Source organism: Cydia amplana, chromosome 10 (genome assembly GCF_948474715.1).
Source record: "Cydia amplana chromosome 10, ilCydAmpl1.1, whole genome shotgun sequence".
In the NCBI taxonomy this organism is placed as follows: domain Eukaryota; kingdom Metazoa; phylum Arthropoda; class Insecta; order Lepidoptera; family Tortricidae; genus Cydia; species Cydia amplana.
Genome location: NC_086078.1, coordinates 5,359,030 through 5,378,523, shown reverse-complemented (window position 1 = coordinate 5,378,523; position 19,494 = coordinate 5,359,030). Strand labels below are relative to the sequence as shown.

Genomic DNA, 19,494 nt, shown 5'->3' with positions numbered 1-19,494 from the left:
AAACAGATGTTAGCACTAGTGGCTCTGTGAGCTGTAGACCTCGCGAGCATAGTTTATTGGGACCGTGCACGATGACAGCGCCACACAGCGGTTTGATCAATCAACAATATAAAGATTTTTATTTATTAAAAAAAATACAAAAAGTTATATCTTACTGGGGATCGAACCCAGACTTTCTGTGTGCAAACAAAAAAAGCGTTTGTATACAAAATGCGCCATGATAGTTCTTAGTTAAGCTGATGAAATTCGGCTACTCATTCTCGAGTACAAACTAAATATCTAAATACCGCCTAAACCAGCAATACAATTTTTCTGCATTATTTGCCATTTACTATGTAAATATGTCTCAAAAAGAAAATACTCTTATGATATCGATACGACTATTTGTTTAAGCGCGAGGTATCACAACTCCTCCATTTTTGTAAATTTCCAAAAACGGGATCGACAAAAAAAATTTATTTACTCATAGAATCTGGTCACAAAATTTCACAAGAATCGGTTAAGAATTGTGACCTGTAGAGGAGAACATCCGGACATACAAAAGCAAAATGCCCGAGTCAAAACGTAGACCTTCGCTACGCTTCGGTCAATTAAAAGCAGTACAGGTTGCGTTATTTTCCCGTGTCTATAAAAAGCTGTTTATTCTACACACCTACACTACACCTGCTCAATATCACTTCAATGCACTCTTGCAATAGATTTGACTAGTCACTGCTACTGAAACGCTGTAATATCGTAACAAAAAAACTTTAATAATAAGCTTTGACCTAATGTGAGAAGGTTTAAAGTCATCTGTCAATAAGTCATCTCGAGCGGCCAAATGCTTTGCGACCACTTATTTTGTAAATTATTCGTAGTGTGGTAAAGTTCAGTCCACCAACTTTCACGGAAGCTTAATACAGTTTCACTATTTGCTATGAGGTCGTACCCTAAGCGGCAGTAATAAGGCTCATTTTACCTTAAAGTGATAGCAAACAGAGCTTACATGAGATTGTTTGTTTTGATTTTCTTCTGGATATACGCTGAAGTAGCGGGTAGGCGATGCAACCAGTGATGGGAAAGGATCTATTAGGATCGTATTTTATTTATCGAAAAAGTTTGTTGACCAAGGGATGAAACTTTTCACTAGAGTTAATTATGTAGTTAAACTCTCTACTTTTTATTACGAAGACATGGAAAGTAATAAAAAGGCCAGGAAGATTCTTTAAAAAAATTAAGTTGATTGTAAAATTCGGGAAATGTGTAATAATAGCAACTGTAACGTTTTTGCCTGTAATAGTTTGTCATCACTTAGGTACTGTAAAATGGGGTGAGTAGGGTCAAAACTGAAATTCAAACCTCAATAACATTTTATTTTTATATGAAAACTGAATGGTGTATATAATAAGTGTTCCGGACGTTTGTATTTTAGTTTTTATTTTATTTTGGGTAAGTCGTTCCATTTCACAACTTTGACGATAAAGAGGAAAACCCACCTCACCCCGTAGTGCCTCGTATTTGGGGTGAGAGGGGTTTTCATACAAAGGTGATTTTGGAAGATTGTTGGATCGATTTTTTTTTATTATGCGTAATTACTATAGCTCCATTTTAAATTGGAATACATTATTTTTGTAGCAGTAGCCTTAAAATCCCTTCTCACCCCCCTCTCAAACCTTCTCTCCCCATTCATAACCCACCTCTCCCCGCGAAACCTACTCACCCCGTTTTACGGTATCCAAGTTTAAGTTAACCTCATATTATCATATTAGCAAGTTGGACTTAGTAGGTACCTACTAGTACTTCACATTTCAACGACACCAAAAATGAAAAGGAAACACAAGACACCAAGACCTGTTTAGTAATACGAGTAGATAAAAATATCCCCTAGAACATGTTGTGAATAAAACTGTTTCCATTTGTTGCTCGCGTAGAAACTGGGATATTTTCTGGCATTCGTGTTTATGGGGCAAGGGACTATGATAGATTTTTTTAAAGTCGATTACCGATGTAATTTTATGGTTGTAGGTCGTAGTATAAGTAGGTAGGTAACGTTTGTAACAACCACTAGGTAGGTAGGTATATTATGTTACTAGCTGTGCCCGCGGCTCCGCCCGCGTGGAATTCGGTCCGTGTCAGTAAGCTAATTCATCCCTAATTTCTCTTTCTCTCCCCTGGAGGCGGAACTTGAAGTAAAGTTGACAGATGGATACGATTAGCGGACTGAAGTCCAGATAAAATATTTTACAATTAGGTAGGTACTTACCACTAAACAAAACTACACTCCAAAACCAATAGTTTTTTTCGCCCTTATTCCAATATTAGACGTGATTTAAACGACACAGAGTTATAGTAGGTGTATAACGGACCCCTGCGTGGGCAGGCGCGATGTGTAGCCAACGCGCCCAATGAGGTGAAGGGGTGATTTCCCCAAGAGTCGGGTCCGAGTCCGGACGGCCGCTGGCGAGGTTGCGGAAGAGTACTTCGGCGTTCCTGGGACCTCGCCTTATAGCAGCGAGGCGGCAACAGAGGGGTTTTAGTGGGTAAACCTGGGGTCTCATTAGCTCACAACAGGGAGTCCCACATAACCATCCCGGCCCGTCCCCGCGCCGGGTGGTATGCTTAAAGCATTTCCCCTCTTAAAAAAAAAAAAGGTGTATAACGGACAATACAGTACTACTTTTGTATTTTTACGTTCTTGAGTGTACCTATCCAAAACATGTCCATAGCAAATATCATCCAATTCTGTCCTCCAGTCAAATCATTCTAAGCATGAAAAATTAAGATTTATACACATAGAAATCCATACTTCCTAACAAACTTTCGAATTTAGGTCTAATATTATATTAGTTAGAAGTAAGATTACAGGAAAGGAGAATATTATAAATATCAAAAACTTGAGGCCGAGTATTTACACTTTATTTACAGTTATGTTTATGTATGCACAACTAAATATCTACATATATGTATGTACCGGGGATTACTTTTAACAGTGTAAAAAAATGTTAAATTATAAATTGGCCTAAGTCGTAGTCGCTTGGTAGGGTGCCCAGAATGCCATCTTTATTAAAGTAGGGCTTAACCCTTAAAATCGTATTAAAAACGCGAGCGCAGCGAGCGCGAATTTTTTTTGATAGAAAAAAAATTGAGAGATGGGAGTAATGTTGTCAGGGACACAGCCGCAATGGTTTACGTGAAACGTTGGTGTGGATATCTAATGCGAAAGCCGAAGGCCGAGCTCCATGTAGGGCCGAAGGCCCGAAGCGTCCAGGCTGTCAGTACTTAAGCACAGAACAATAGTATCAGTGTCTAAATGCGAAGGCCGAAGGCCGAGCTCCGCGTAGGGCCAAAGGCCCGAAGCGTCCAGGATGTAAGTGTTTAAGTCGTAGTAGTAGTCGCTCGATAGGGTGCCCAGAATGCCACCTTTATCAAATTAGGCTTAACCTTTAAAATCGTATTAAAAACGCGAGCGTAGCGAGCGCGAATTTTTTTTGATAGAAAAAAAATTAGAGAGGCTATGTCAGGGACATAGCCGCAGTGGTTTACGTGAAATTTTGGTGTGGATATCTAATGCGAAAGCCGAAGGCCGAGCTCCGCGTAGGGCCAAAGGCCCGAAGCGTCCAGGATGTCAGTGCTTAAGTCGTAGTAGTAGTCGCTCGGTAGGGTGCCCAGAATGCCATCTTTATCAGATTAGGCTTAACCTTTAAAATTGTATTAAAAACGCGAGCGTAGTGAGCGCGAATTTTTTTTGATAGAAAAAAAATTAGAGAGGCTATGTCAGGGACATGATGAACAATAGTATTAATGTAGGTTAATGTGTGTGCTGGGCTCTCCAGTACCCGCTGATGCACCGCAGTACTTACCGTCGAGCGCGTCTGTCGTGCGAATCCGCTGAGCGGTCAACCGTTCTTCGCACTGCGTGAACGTCTCCGATTCTTCCTCAGATTCCTGAGACCGTGCTACCTTGTAACCTCAATACGTTGCGAGAATTTCGCGAAAAATTAGTTTTTTTCGGATAGGTATGGTAACGCGTTTAAAATGCAAGTCCCAAATTGTTTGACATTTACAATTACTTAATACCTATTTAAAAACTTTCGCGTTTCGAACACATATTAACTCACATTTATAGACCTATCTCGAAATTTATTTTATTACCTTTATTTACCGACGTTTCGACACAGGTTTCACTGGTCATGGTCGCGGCTAACTGATGTCCCAACAAAATGTCAAAACAGAGATTTGTGCAACTACCCGACGAAAAGTGTATGAAAAAGTTTGGGGTAGACATCATATTTTCAAACCACCCACTTCACATAATGTTAATTATTGTCAATAAACCCGCGATAGACCCGTCTATAAATGTGATTTAATATGTATTTGCAAAGACGTTTGACATTGACTAAGAAAAATGTTGTTTTTTTTACAAAGTACATTCACAAAAAAAAAGTGTGCACCACTTTCTTAAGTTAGCGCCATAAGATTCAGGTGCAAACATAACTTAATTGAGTGTAGTGGCCACCCCCCCTTTTAGGGGTTGAATTTTTCTAGCCTAAAATAGGGCCTGGGAGTTTCTTGACAGATTAGTAAAGTTTGCATCAAAATCCGTTCAGCCGTTTTCACGTGATGCGCGGTCAAATAAACAGACAAACAGATAAACAGATAAACAGATAAACAGACAAACAGACAAAAATTCTAAAAACTGTTGGAACGTGTTCTGTTATCGATTCTAAGTATCCCCAACCAACTTTTTTTCGAATATCTTCCATGTACAGACTTTCGACCCTCTTCAGCTTTATTATATGTATAGATGTGAAGTAACTGTAACTTAATTAAATTATTTGTATTTGCTACACCCTATTCAGGGTCCATGTGATAGGTACCATAAGAAATATGTAAATACTAACTAATAATGTCGTACAATGGTAGCAAGAAATAAATGAATATACCTACTGAATACAACATTGAAGTTTTTTTAAATACGAAGTGGGTAAATAGTTCATTACGTTACTTAGTGCTTGCCTTCAAAGTTAAATTTTGCGCAATGGAGATATGCTTTAACATTTTATTAATGCAACGTATTTTATAATCAGCTTATTTTCGGAGTGAAAGCCATTTTGGTAACTTAATAAAAGTGATGTCGATAAGGCAAAAACGGTCACATTGGTTAACAATTAAAGAAATTGGATAAAATAGGTATTTAAAACACAGTCCGAAATAATAAGTGGTTTACCGTTAAGAACATCAATTCACGCATGCGTACTGCGTACAGTCAGTTAAAGAAATAGCTACTCGAGCGAAGTTGAAAACAAATACCTATCTATACTTAGAGAAGCGTAGCAAAATTGATTGTCAAGATAATATTTAAGACTTGTGCAGATCTTTATGCAAGTAAACAAATCAACGAATTATAGTTACTTTAATCTAATTTTATGAGCCTCCAAAATATCAAATTTTTCTATTGTTTTATTTTAGAGTGTGAAATGGCAGCTACTCGCTAGAATTTATTTTACATAACTTATGTACATAAGTAATGCATACATATTTGGTTTATCAAAACTATACCTAAGATACAATCGACTGTACATAACCGTGAATTCACGTAGGCACCTAACACTTTCTGGACTCGCTTGTCCAGAAAGCTCGTCATATCATGATTCCGTTAGTCTTTTAAAAACAATGTAAATTAGTAGGTATGTGACTTGTTTTACTTGATAATGATAATAAATGATAAAATACAATTAGCTAGAGGCTTTTCAAACGCGCCCAGTAACAGATAACATAGATTGCATAATTTATCTGACTTTAACACAAGTGTGGAGGTGTCACTAATGTAAACGTCACATTCATAGATTTTCACACCTACGACCTATCCTACGACGACATTCCCACACTTTATCACTATACTATACCTACGAATGTCATGCAAAGTTAGCTCGATCCGACTCTACATGCCTATAGGCCTATAGGGTTTTTTCTTTTGTGTCGTACTATCTGTGTGAAATTAATAGGCGAATCTAATCAATATCGATGTCGATACCCTGCACTTCACTACAATCACTATTTTTACAGTTTTAACCATAACCGTTGGCTTAGCAGGCTTACGCCCGGCGACGAGTAAACAATTCTTTTAGGCGCACGTTATCGTTATTTTTAGTTGATAGCTTTTGAATTCGCTCGTTGGCTGTTTAATACGTGTTGTATGAATGTTGGGATGGTTTTATGCAATGGGGAAAAAAAGATACATAACATTAAAGTCACTCGATTTAGTAGAATATGCTATAGAACTATGACACGCCTTTAATAAAGTACAGTTTGTATTAAATGCTGACTGACACTGATTACCAACCAGTAAAATAATCAGTTATTTTATATTTATACCAATACTATTGACTTAACTTATGGACACAAAAATCTTATGTCGATGTCGACCGTGCTGATGAAGCAATCTAGATCTGGAATGGATACACAAATGACAGTTGACTTTAGGACAAAAGTTAGGGCTTAATTAAGGGTTAGGGTTCATTTGAATACGTACACTACTATTTTGGAATGTTTAGCTGGTCAAGCAAATGTCGTCAGTAAAAAAAGAAATTCAAATTTTCTATGGGACGATATCCCTTCGCGCTTACATTTTTCAAATTTGCCGCCTTTTTCTACTGACAAGATCTGCTTGACCAAGTTTAGTGAATATTTCTATTGGCGGCCGGGCATTGAAAAAAATAATTTCCGCACCTCTCAAATTACGGCCAGTAGCATACATAATGCCATATTTTTGTTAAATTGAACATTATTGCATGAGGCACGCCACTTTCCCGCGGCTAGGCGGCAACCGCCCACTGAAACTCAGTCTCGACGTCCTCTCCGCGCGGTCCGCCTGTCGTTTTCCCCCGACTAACCCCAACTAACCCAACTAAACACGCAAAACGACTTTAGGTACTAATTCCAGTGCGCGGTAGAAGCGCCATTTTGGTTTTTCATTTTTTTTTCGAACGGGAAGCGACGCGCGCTAGTGTGTGTGTTCGAAATTTGAATTTTAAAGTGCGTTTCGGTGGTGCATTATTAAGGATTGAAAGGATTTTTTTCTTAAGGTTGGTATAATGCATGTTTTAAAAATTACTGTTTGCAGGAACTTAAGTTTTGCGCGGGTTCGCTGGGGATCGCGCAACGTTTGAGCAGCAGCGTTCATAATATTTATTACAACTTTACTATTGCGATAAAATCTATGATATGCATATAACTAGCCTGCTTAGTTTAATGAGCGTGTCTTCTACATATGTATTTACCAGAGATCTACTGTTACCAACGCCATTATTCTAGCGCTAAAAATCATATACCTAACTACGAATTTGGAATGGCAACTACATACATAATGCTCCCGGTTTTGCAAAAGTACCTAATTGAGTAACAGAGTAAACAGAGAGGAACATAAGCTAACAAACCTACATATGCAGATACATAATTCGTATCTTATTTATTTAAACTTTACAAACACAAAATAATGAAAATGTACAAATGTCGGACTTAATGTCACAGGGCGTTCCCCACCAGTCAACCATTGGGTCAAACCAAGACATATAAGTAGCAGCATGAAATATTCAATTTCGAGGAGATTTTTAAACTATGAAGTCAAATGGATTGGATATAGAGTCCCAGAGTTTTCCCCTGCCTGGATTGGAATCGAACCCAGGATGCAATCATCAAGGGGCCTATTAAGACATGTTAAATGTGATACCAATTAGATATCAATATTAGCGCTTACTCATGTAACTATTCTATTAGTTACTGTTATTTACAAATATTTTACATTTCGAAATGGGGCGTTTTTGATGTGTCTGGAAAGCTTTTCCCAATATTTATATTAAATTTAAGCTAGTCATACACAATGTGACATCACACGAGGAAGAAGATTGTTTTATGACAGGCCATCTGTCAGTTTACGTAACTGATGCGCTATGCTCACTAGAGAAAACATTGTCTATGTTTCATTAATTAACTGCCTGTAAATGTTGCTCGTAAATTTTTTTCTGCAGCAAATAACCTTTTTTCATACATACAACATAGAAAATTAGGACAATGTGTAATACTTTATTGTACACAATTACACAAGATGGTATGGGCCCTAGAGTTGAAGTCAAGCACACAACAACAAAATCGTGTATTGACAACGAGATTTACAAGCTAAATTTAATAACCGGCAGAATATGCTGCTAACTGTAGGTATACCTATCTGCTAAACTTACGCAGGTATTGAGGTATTTATTGTTTTGTACAACGATGACACAACGAGACAAGCTCTTTATAGCTCTACATATAAGCTCTTATCATATATTAAGCAATTTGCTGTGCAAAATATGAAATATTGCCGGTAATTGCAACTTGGTAATGTCAAAACCGTTATTATGTATACATATAGTGTACTAGAAAACCTAGAAATAAAAAAGTTACCTAAACATGGTTGTAAAATGGAAACAAATCGATATCACTGGTTATTTTGATGCATAACTTTCGTCACTTGACGCGGGAATTCATTAGTTTTTTAACAGCGAGCCAATGACCTGATTTCAATAAAGACTTGGCTTTAGTTTCAAAAGATCCGTGTGTGAAAACAAAATAAATTTCTATTACATTGTTTTGTGGCAGAAAGATCTGTCAATTCACCAATTAGCTGAGAAAATAATAATCGTTTTGTGTTATAAAGACTTTATTTAGGTATCTGCTGAAAATAAAGTTATAGAAATGTTAGTTATCAGTTCGTAATAGATAGAGCGACAGTACTGAATACCGTTTGGTTTAGAAAAAGAAGAAAGAAAGGCATTTTCATTCACTTATACTTAAAGCCAAAGCAAATTAAAGTCTAATGGCATTTGGCGTCACTCGTCAGATATAAACTTTCGGTTTATGTCGAACACTAATCGGTCCGTCAATAAAAACACATTAATTAACCGGCCGGCAATAAAAATGCTCTGAGTAGACAACTATCTAAGTAGTTTCTACTAAACAGATTTTAGTACGGTCGCCATCAGATATATTGGAGCGGCCAAGGTGTTCACAATATCTGCTCACACGCACTCTAACGCCCTGACAATAGGTAATAAACAAGCAACAACGGTTGCACTCCGGGAGTGCCGATAGAAGTGAAACCTCACCTCACTATGTTACCGACACCCGGTAACACGATACATACGTTTAGCGGAGGTATTCTATTATTTATTATTATCATTCTCAAATAAGATCACACTTTTTCTTTGACATGTTTATTTACATACTGTCATGACAACGTCAAATTATTTGAACATAGGTAAAGAACTCTTTAACCTATATTCAAATAATTTGAATATGAATTCAGACTCTTTACTAAAGAGTCTTGAAAAGGAGTCCGCAACATAAATGTCAAATAACATTGAGTTTTTCTTTATTGATTTAAATGCCATCTAAATTATGAGTGGCCATCTAAACCTTACGCCCCTTACGGTCACGTGATCGCCTTACGCCCCTTACGGTCACTTGTTCGCCTTACGCTGTCTCGAGTTTATAATTTTTTCCCAACCTCAAAAAGTGCCCAGCGCCGCTAAAGAAGTTTTCACTTCAAAAATAAAAATAAAATACTGTACTAAGTTATAAGCGATATATTTATACTAGAGAATGTCTCTACGAGTTGAAAGCGCTCTAAATCATCAACAACGATTAGCATTTCTTTTGTAAAGATAAACAAAAGCTATGTTGTAACAGCGACGCGACTGGCTGAAATTATCAATAATAGTAAAGTTGCGTGACGTTTCTAATACAAAACCAATACAGGGCGACGACCCCTCCTTACTATTAATTTGTGGGGCGACCTCCCTTAGCCACTACTGAACCTTTTCTGTGTCAAAGAAACGCCGGACACGTGGTAAGGAAATCGCCTCCTGAGGATTTCTAATATTGGATAAGTATTTGTAAAATTGGATAAGTGAGTAATGAATCCGGTTATGAGATTTTCGTGCGTGTATTTGAGCAAAGAATTTGTTGTTGTTCTATTTTTACTCGTACAAGCTGTGCCATTTTATACAGTGATAAAACTACATTCGCTGCATCGAATATTTTTTGGTTTCTTTTCAAAGTAATCAATACTAAAAATTATACTTAAAACACCTTATATAAGCAATTTGTGTAGTCGTATCGGATGGGTGTAAAATTTAACCTTAGCAAGAGATTCGTATAAGAAACAAAATTTCATTAAATATTTTCCTGCGCTAACTCTATTTTTGTGACTTGACTTCTTAATTATTTTCCCTGCCACATGTTTTTAAATAAATGACGTGTCTGTTAAATAAATACGGAGAAACCCCAGCCATAATAAGAACCAATAAGCCAGAATAATAAGTATCTTTGGATGGAAATAGCCTGACACCACGACGAACCGCTGACGAGGGTGGTTCCAGAACCACCAAATTACCAGTAATTGAGTTCAAAATGTTGCATCTTTCTGGTTTTTATCGCTTTGACTAAAGTTTTGTTGTCTTTTGACATGCATCTTTTTCTGAGGGGTCTCGATGACACGATTCACTCTTTAAGGATGCAACCGAGAAATTATTAAGGAGGGTAGGGAGGGGTAGGTACTGAAAAGCTAAAAACATGCAATTATAGTTCAGTGAATTAGTTATTCAGTGGCTTTCCCAATAATTAGGACCTAGCTATTTTCCCATAGATTTGGATCTTGGAAGGCAGTGGCTTTCGTAAAGACAATTTCAACTCAAATTCTTGCTAGCTACTTGAGATTTGTGCTGATGATCTCCTCAAAGAATTAAAAAGTGGAATAAAGCAGGGTACCCCAAACTGTTAGATCCGAACTTTGAACTTGGAACTTTTTAAGGATTTTAACAGGCCAGATTGTGTGAAATTTGGCGATCTTTTCGCGAGGCAGATTGGCAGATATGCGGGGTTAATCCCGCCCCTGTTATAAAGGAAGAATGAAAATCACAAGTCTGATTGACGAGTCTGCCTAAAAGTAATAACATGCATTTGGCGTTTCGCGTGGCCTTGCTCCGACGCTCCAGCGACTCGCTCGTAAATCGACCGCTTTGGCATCCAGCCATAAAATATTTAAAGGAACTTTGAAGGCCAGCGCTTCTGTAATGGTTTTTTTGCCTGTGGTACATTAGTGGACTGAACGGTACGCTGTACCTTTAGGCTAAAAACATTACTAACCTAAAGTTAATACTAAAGCTCTATTCAATCTGTTATATAGGTTTTAGTTCTGGTGTAGAGGTCGATGTTCACAGTAACCTGCAAAGATAGCTTTAGACTCTCCTTTTGCATAGAAACTTGCTAGCGGGGTATTATTCTTTCTCTCGACGGCTTTCTTTACGAACCGAGTTTTTCTACTGATTTACCACTGCCAGATTACTTATACTTATCTAAATATCTATCATAATTGTTTGAATATTTTTGGTGATCATCAGTGACCAAATAATAGGCAGTGGCACACTAAATATATGCACTAATTCACAGTGATTGCTAATGTCTGCTTTCGCCAGATCTCTCCATTGGAATCAATTGGGGATTACGCACAACTAATATAATTGTACAGGGCGCAGCAATGCAAAGACATATCTACATGTCAAAGTATAAAGAGTTCACCCCACTTACCTTTATACCCTTTTCACTGTACCTACATAAAACGAACAAGGTAGGAATGTGTTTGTTTAGTTTGGTTGCCTAGAAACAGCGTAGGGGTCGACGCTCGACCACAACACTCAATAAAACACAATTTTAAATGCGGCCTTTAATCGCACTAAGGGGCCCACTGATTAACAGTCTGCCGGACGGTATCGGCCTGTCAGTTAGAACAAAAATTTGACAGTTCCGAACAACTGACAGGCCGATACCGTCCGGCGGACAGTTAATCAGTGGCCCCCATTACACTCTACTTGCTAAATATGGCTAGCAACAGAAAAATGGATAACTTTGTTATGAGGATAAGAAAATAGTGAAATCATATCATTGTAGGTATTTCTATCCTGCTTTACTTGAGTTGCTACAAATTACGATTGGCCTTTTTTGTGTCAAGTGTAAATCATAGAAAGTCCAAATGGGATATGCGAGCTACGTAAGATACTTGCAATGTCATGAGCTGTGACAAAACAAACTTGAATAAGGCTTTCAGTTGCCGGTTGTCATTACAAGTATTTAATTAAATGGTCGTTAGAGCTTTCACGATTATAAAACTCACTTTCCCTTCAGTGATTTTCCCTTGTAGTGAAGGAAAACATTAAGTAAGATGAGAAAAGTAATCCATTTAAATATAATTTTATATGGGTTGAACATTTATTTTTAACCGACTTCCAAATCTCAAAGAAGGAGGTTATCAATTCGGTTGTATGTTTTTTTTTATTTTTTATTTTTTTATTTTTTTTATTTTTTTTATGTTTGTTACTCCATATCTCCGTCATTACTGGACCGATTTTGAAAATTCTTTTTTTGATTGTATGTATATGCATACAGATTGGTCCCGTTTTTATCAAAACCCAGTTCTGATAATGGGATCCATGAGGAATCGAGGGAACTCCTCAAATCTTAAAGGCATACATATAGTGATTTTTGTGTTTTTATCAACAAATCAAGCATATACATTCAGAAACGTGACATTTGATGAAGTGGAACTGCTGATGATGATCAGAACGGAATTCTTCAACGACGCATAGTTCACGTTTGGCGATTTGTCCTCTTCGTTATGTTTGTTAAGCAAGTTAAATTTTTAAGCCACATTTTTGTCAAGCTCGAGTTCTGATGATGGGATCCATGAGGAATCGAGGGAACTCCTCAAATCTTAAAGGCGTGCGTATAGAGATTTTTGTATTTTCATCAGAAAATCAAGCATTTTTATTAAAAACTGTCGCATTTGATGAAGTGGAACTGCTGATGATGATCAGAACAGAACTCTTCAACGACCCATAGTTCACGTTTGGCGATTTGTCCTCTTCGTTATGTTTGTTAAGCAAGTTTAGTTTTTAAGCCACATTTCTGTCAAGCTCGAGTTCTGATGATGAGATCCATAAGGAATCGAGGGAACTCCTCAAATCTTAAAGTCATACATATAGTGATTGTTGTGTTTTAATCAACAAATCAAGCATATACATTTAAAAAGTAACATTTGAGGAGTGTAACTGCTGATGATGACCAGAACGAAACTCTTTAACGACGCATAGCTCGCGTTTGGCGATTTTTCCTTTTCGTTATGTTTGTTAAGCAAGTTAGGTTTTTAAGCCATATTTATGTCAAGCTCAAGTTCTGAACATGGGATCCATGAGAAATCGAGGGAACTCCTCAAATCTTAAAGGCACACGTATATAATTTTCTGTATTTTCATCATAAAATAAAGCATTAACATTAAAAACTGTCGCATTTGATGAACTGGAACTGCTGATGATGATCAGAACAGAACTCTTCAACGACGCATAGTACATGTTTGGTGATTTCGAATTTCGACTTTGACTTGGACTGGGACCCGGACTCGGATCCAGATCCGGCCTCGTACCCGGATCCCGTTCGGACCCGGACCCGGACTCGGACACAGACCCGGACCTTGACCCGGAAAACCACTATGATACCTAAACTAAACAAACTACTATGATTACCTACCATAAAATGTAGGTATAAAGTATGATGAGGCCAAACCCCTCCCGCTCAAACCCCCGTACACCGCACCGCATGCGCCGTTAAGTGGGTTAGGTTAGGTTTGAACTGCTATCCTCACAGAACCGAACAAAAGTGGGTTAGGTTAGGTTAGAACTGCGAGCCTTACAGAAACGAAATGCTACTAGAAAAGTGGGTGGTTTTACCTCCTTTTCTACATAGCGCACCATCTACAATAATCTTTCACCGGGCCGCATAGAAGTCGGTTTTTTTTCTTAAAAATTATTTAAATCGTTTTGGTAGATTAGAGTATTAGAGACGAGAGACCCATCATAGCAAACATAGCTAAAGATCATAACATAACTAACATAACATAACGGTAAAGTTAAAAAGCTTCATCTTCTCTTCTATTTATACTCTTGATATTCAGAAATGCTGGAAAGAATCGAAGTAAATATCTACTACGAACAAACCCTAGATTTTTAACAATAGGTACTTCGGCATCAAAAGTAGGTAAGGTACGTAGTCAATCGCAGTGCAGAATCTCATAACTTCTACGCGTTGTTTTCGTTAAATATTGCAACATTATAAGAAATTCTGGCAAAGTTTGCAAGGACGACGTCAGTGGGTGTTTTCTAGATAAAATTGCACTGGGATCATCTGTTCGTCACGGATATTTCGGGATCATTCATGATCCCGTCATAAGCCACTCATCATTATAAATACGACTGATTCGGGATGCTGGAGGCGTATTCATGATTGTAAAATATCATATCAATTTAATATCTTTAGGTATTAGTGACAACGGCAACCGTTAGCTTAATGTACCTACAGTTGTCAAAGGGCATACTGATCGAAATTTATTTATGTGTCTCTTTCACTTTTATATTCGATAGTGTCCGACCGAAGCTTCGATTTCGGTTTCGTCATGTTTCGGAATAAAAATCATGTTTCGGCCAAAAAACTGTCGAACCTTTCAGCCACGCCACGCCCCGTAGCCGTTACTTTTACTTCCTACGTGGAAGTGTCATCAACAAACAAATTTCTAATATGACATTTCTTAACACACTTCCACTCTTTATCATGTAAAAGTTAACTTAGTCCGACTAAACTTAAGGGGCCCACTGATTAACAGTCCGCCGGACGGTATCGGCCTGTCAGTTGTTCGGAACTGTCAATTTTTTGTTCTAACTGACAGGCCGATACCGTCCGGCGGACTGTTAATCAGTGGGCCCCTTTAAACATTACAACACCCACCTGACCCTAGCCTCTCACAAGTCACAGGTCGCAGGTTCACCTCTATAATTGTCACAATTGCACGCGTCCTTTGCGCTTCCTTATTAAATCCGCTCTAATTTCTGCGCTTGCGCTGTCGACTGCATATGAACAGCAACACACTATTGTGGACCGTATCTCGTTGCAGTAAGTTCCAAGGATAGTCAACTCATTATCAACGGTGGTAGAACGGGTTTAATTGTCGCTGTTGAGGATCTTGCGATGAAAATACCTACGGCACTTTGTTGCGGATTGAGATCTAATTTTGAAGGGCCGATAACTTATGAGTATGAGGTATTTAGGGCAATCGTTTCCATAAACTGTTAACATTTTCTTGTTTACAATCGTATAATATATTGACAGGAGTCTTTTCTTTCTTAAATATAAGTACCTACTTTGACTGCAGTGAGTTTACTTATACCACTTATACCTTTAGTTGTGTTTAAGTCCAACCACATACATTACGAATGGTGAGGCAAATAGCGAACACGAGTGTGTGAATGCAGAAAGAAACAGAGGGACTACCGCTAAAAACGAAACCGCTCTTCCATCGTAGAGAGGCAAAACGAAATTTTGATTTTCGTTTTTCGCGGTGTGCCCCCTAACTCGCTATTCGCCTCGTCATTTGCCTTGCCTTCGAGTACCTAAGTATGCTTATGCTTAATGGATTCTCACTCACTTCTGGAAAGCATCACATGGCAAACATGAAACATCATGTGCAATGCCTCCAAAAAGCTTTCATCAAAAATATACGAGTTACTAGCTTCATATGACCAAATGCTCATTACTTATATTTATTTTAGCAAGTACAATGGCAAACATGGAGACGGGACGTGACAGCAGTCACTTGAGTAATGATGTCACCGAGCCCCGCTCAAATGAACACTATTTTTATTCGCGGCTATCACGCTCTGGATATTTGGGGCAAACCATCGGTGATTTGGGTTGGGGCAAACCAATATGTAACTAAGGCAAGGAGATGGTAGCTTTAGTGTTGTTTGTTTTAGGGTTACAAACCTATTTGTTAAGAAGAGGGGCAAACAGTGATAACAGATTGCAAACCTGAAAGTCCTTAAACGATACTCGTGTCTTAAAGTGTCTAATAAGGCTTTTGTGGATGATTTATGTCGCTTAGGGAAAAGGGTCTAACGGGTAATACCGTCAACGACTTACCTCTGACTGCACCTATTTGCGTTTGTATGTGCAGATGCCTAACATACACAAAAAACTACAGAGCAATGAAGCACCGCCCGCTTTTTATTATCAGATGAAAATATCATTCATTCCAATTACAATTCTCATTGCTATCTTGAGCCAATTGAAGCACAATATCAGAATCATCATATTTATACCAATTGGAAGTTTGAGTCACGGCTGACGGGATCAACCCACAGTCTTCCTACATTTGTCTCGCCATGACCCACTTCTGATCATCGTACTGTCATGAACCCGACAATGATGCGGTATAATTTATGTAGAAATATTTCTCGTACGTACGTTGTAGCTATCCGCCGCCGCCGCCTGACCAAAGCCCGGCGTGACGCCGTGCACTCCAGCGCCAACTAGCGGGAGTTACGGGTCGCTATCGGAGCGCATCAGACTTCAGTATAATATCTAGTTACGATAGATATGTGGAGACAATTCGACAAATAGCGCATTATTAATATTTCAATTCATCTAGCGCGTTAAAAAACGAGTTTAACTTTGCCTCCCGGTCCTTCAAAAGAGTAGATAATCGCTGCACATTGGTAGGATTTGCGAGAAGTTAGAGCACCTTCCTTCGGGACGTGCGTTCGGGTCTCTTGTCAAAGCTATCCAGGGGAATTACTTACCTGCACGCCATCTTTTCCGTCTCTGCACATGGGAAATGATTCATCGGTCGAACAAGCCGATATTCTGGGTAAGCTCTTTGCGTCCAACTCGACACTGGATGACGGGAGAGCCACGCCGTGACGCCGCTAATATATCGCAGTGGGAGAGCTGTATAGCGGATGTCCGGTTCAACCAATTAAAGCTCAGTGCGTAAAGCACTTCTTTACTTCGTCGACATCTCGAGTGAAGTTCAGTTCCGCGGCCTTTTAGAGGGTCAGGCCTAGGGTTGCAAATAGAAAAAAAACCAAATGTTTTTTTTTTCAAATTTATGAAAAAAAATCATGAAAGAAAACCTGGCACCATGGTTTTTTTTCTAAATTAGGTTTTCTTTCAGATGAAAAAAATATGCCACAATAACGGTTTTCGTGATTTATTTATATAAGTAACTTAAAACTAAGTACATTAAAGTAAGTATGTCAGTACAGTATCCGGAATCCCTGAATTCCCCGATGCGGCGACGAGAGGCGTTGGTGTTGCCAACAGTAAATTGCGATAACTACCACTACAGATTTCATTTATGTTGTTATTAATCAAAGTTGTTAAATTAAATTGGTTTAATGGTTAACATAAAGTCTAAAACAAGTAAAACAACCGTATAAAAGTATTAACTGCCTTGCAAATTTTGAGTTTTCATACTATTGAAAAAAAAACCGGCCAAGTGCGAGTCGGACTCGCGCACGGAGGGTTCCGCAACATCAACAAAAAATAGAGCAAAACAAGCAAACAAACGGTCACCCATCCAAGTACTGACCCCGCCCGACGTTGCTTAACTTCGGTCAAAAATCACGTTTGTTGTATGGGAGCCCCACTTAAATCTTCATTTTATTCTGTTTTTAGTATTTGTTGTTATAGCGGCAACAGAAATACATCATCTGTGAAAATTTCAACTAGCTATCACGGTTCGTGAGATACAGCCTGGTGACAGACGGACGGACGGACGGACGGATGGACGGACGGACGGACGGACAGCGGAGTCTTAGTAATAGGGTCCCGTTTTTACCTCTTTGGGTACGGAACCCTAAAAACGTACTCCAGAAAAAAAAACGTTTTTTTTTTCATGTTTTTTTTTCAAGTCAGAAAAAAAACCGTTTTTTTACAACCCTAGTCAGACCAAATTAGTCTCAAAAATGCATCGGTGTGCTCAACAGATCGACATAGTACCTATTTCACACTGGCACACCTCCTACAGCTTTAGAAGGCACGGGTTTGCCCACACATGGAATATTGTTCTCATCTGTGGGCAGGGGCACCCCAGCACCAGCTTCGCCCTCTAGGCTGCATCCAACGAAGAGTGACATCGTAATAATTCAGGTGGGCTTGACTCCTAGGCGCTACGTACAGATGTAGACTGGCTTTGCATTTTCCATGGCATGTACCTACTTGTACAACGGGGAGTGCTCCGAGGAATTTGTTTCCCTGCCACTTCTTTCCGCAATCGCCCTTCGCGACAAGATTTCTATCTTCACCACTTAGATGGTTGGCAGTTCTTGTGCGTTTCTCCAGAAACTTCCTGCCTTGCACAGCTAAACTGTGAAATGTGGATTGTGGAGTAAGCCTGCGGTACTTTCGGACTGATACGACCTTCAAACCTTCAAGAAAAGAGCGTATTCTCATATTAAAGGCCGGCAACGCACTTACTCGCGACGGTAATCGCTTACCGTTAGGTGTTACGTCTCCTCGTTTGCCTCGTATATCATAAAGAAATCATTATTTTAAGGAGTCATAGGTATCCAAGGTCATCAAAATCTATGGCCACGCCGCCGGCGTCACGCCGCCACCGGCCTCTATTTGCCGGCGCGCCGCCGCCACGATTTTAGGGGTCGGCGCCCATCTCTAGTACGTTGTATGATTTATTGCAATAGGAAAGTAAGGCAACTATTTTAGTTGGAATAACATGAGCAAAGAGCATAATGGCTATTAAAGCATAACGGAATGCCTGTGTGACGAAACAAGAGCTGAGTCCGAAATTGACTGAATCCATAGGAAATAATAGGCCTTTTCTCTGGCATAAATCCATATTACGTTGTGTCGATATTTTACTTAGGTACTTTAATTTAATTAATTCACCATTCGTTTCATTCGCGTCTTCTAAAAAGAGAAACTTTTTATTCTGGTTGTCAATTAAACCTACCTATTAAAACCAAAAGTTGACCTAGTAGGAATCCTACTACACAAAATTCCCAGATGTAAGTGATTGAAATGATAAATCTGTATCCATCAGAATAACATTCTGTTGTTTTCCAGAATCCTCAACGCAACCGAACCACGCAGCGAACGTCACAGTGCCCGTCAACACGAGGCCATAACCGCGGACGCTCGAGACGCATCCGACACGACACGGTGACGTCACAACATGGCGTCCACCGACACCTCGACCTCCAGCACCGGCCCCGCCGCCGACAAGCGGACCGTCGACGAGGCGTTCCTCAACAGGCTTAAGAACCTCGTCGAAAGGCTCCGGCTCGAAAACGCTACCTTGAAGAAGTCCCTCGACACCGAGCGGAGCGGAATCAGAGGACTGAAGGCCCTCCACGAAGCAGCTATCCGAAACTTGAAGACTGAACACAGAAAGAAGGAGGAGTTCCTAGAGAAGCAAATCAGAGTACCCTCCAAAACAGAGAAGTACGAAGATGTTAACAGATTAGTGGATTGCAAAAGGTTAACCATCGAAATTCAGTCTTTAAAAGCAGCTAACAAAGGTCTTCAAGAAAAAGTCAAGGTAAATTAATATAAACTTTATTTTTATACTTTTAATAT

At 39.0% G+C, this 19,494-nt stretch overlaps 1 protein-coding gene across 1 annotated transcript in view; it reads left to right on the top strand.

Moving 5' to 3' along the window:
- The first annotated feature begins 6,822 nt into the window (after positions 1 to 6,822).
- Positions 6,823 to 19,494, top strand: part of LOC134651310 (uncharacterized) — a 174,839-nt gene continuing 162,167 nt past the window's right edge. The window contains exons 1-2 of the mRNA XM_063506367.1: positions 6,823 to 7,064; positions 18,982 to 19,456. Of these exons, the coding sequence (XP_063362437.1) occupies positions 19,091 to 19,456 (366 nt within the window). The 5' untranslated portion in view covers positions 6,823 to 7,064; positions 18,982 to 19,090. The remainder of the gene's footprint in view (positions 7,065 to 18,981; positions 19,457 to 19,494) is intronic.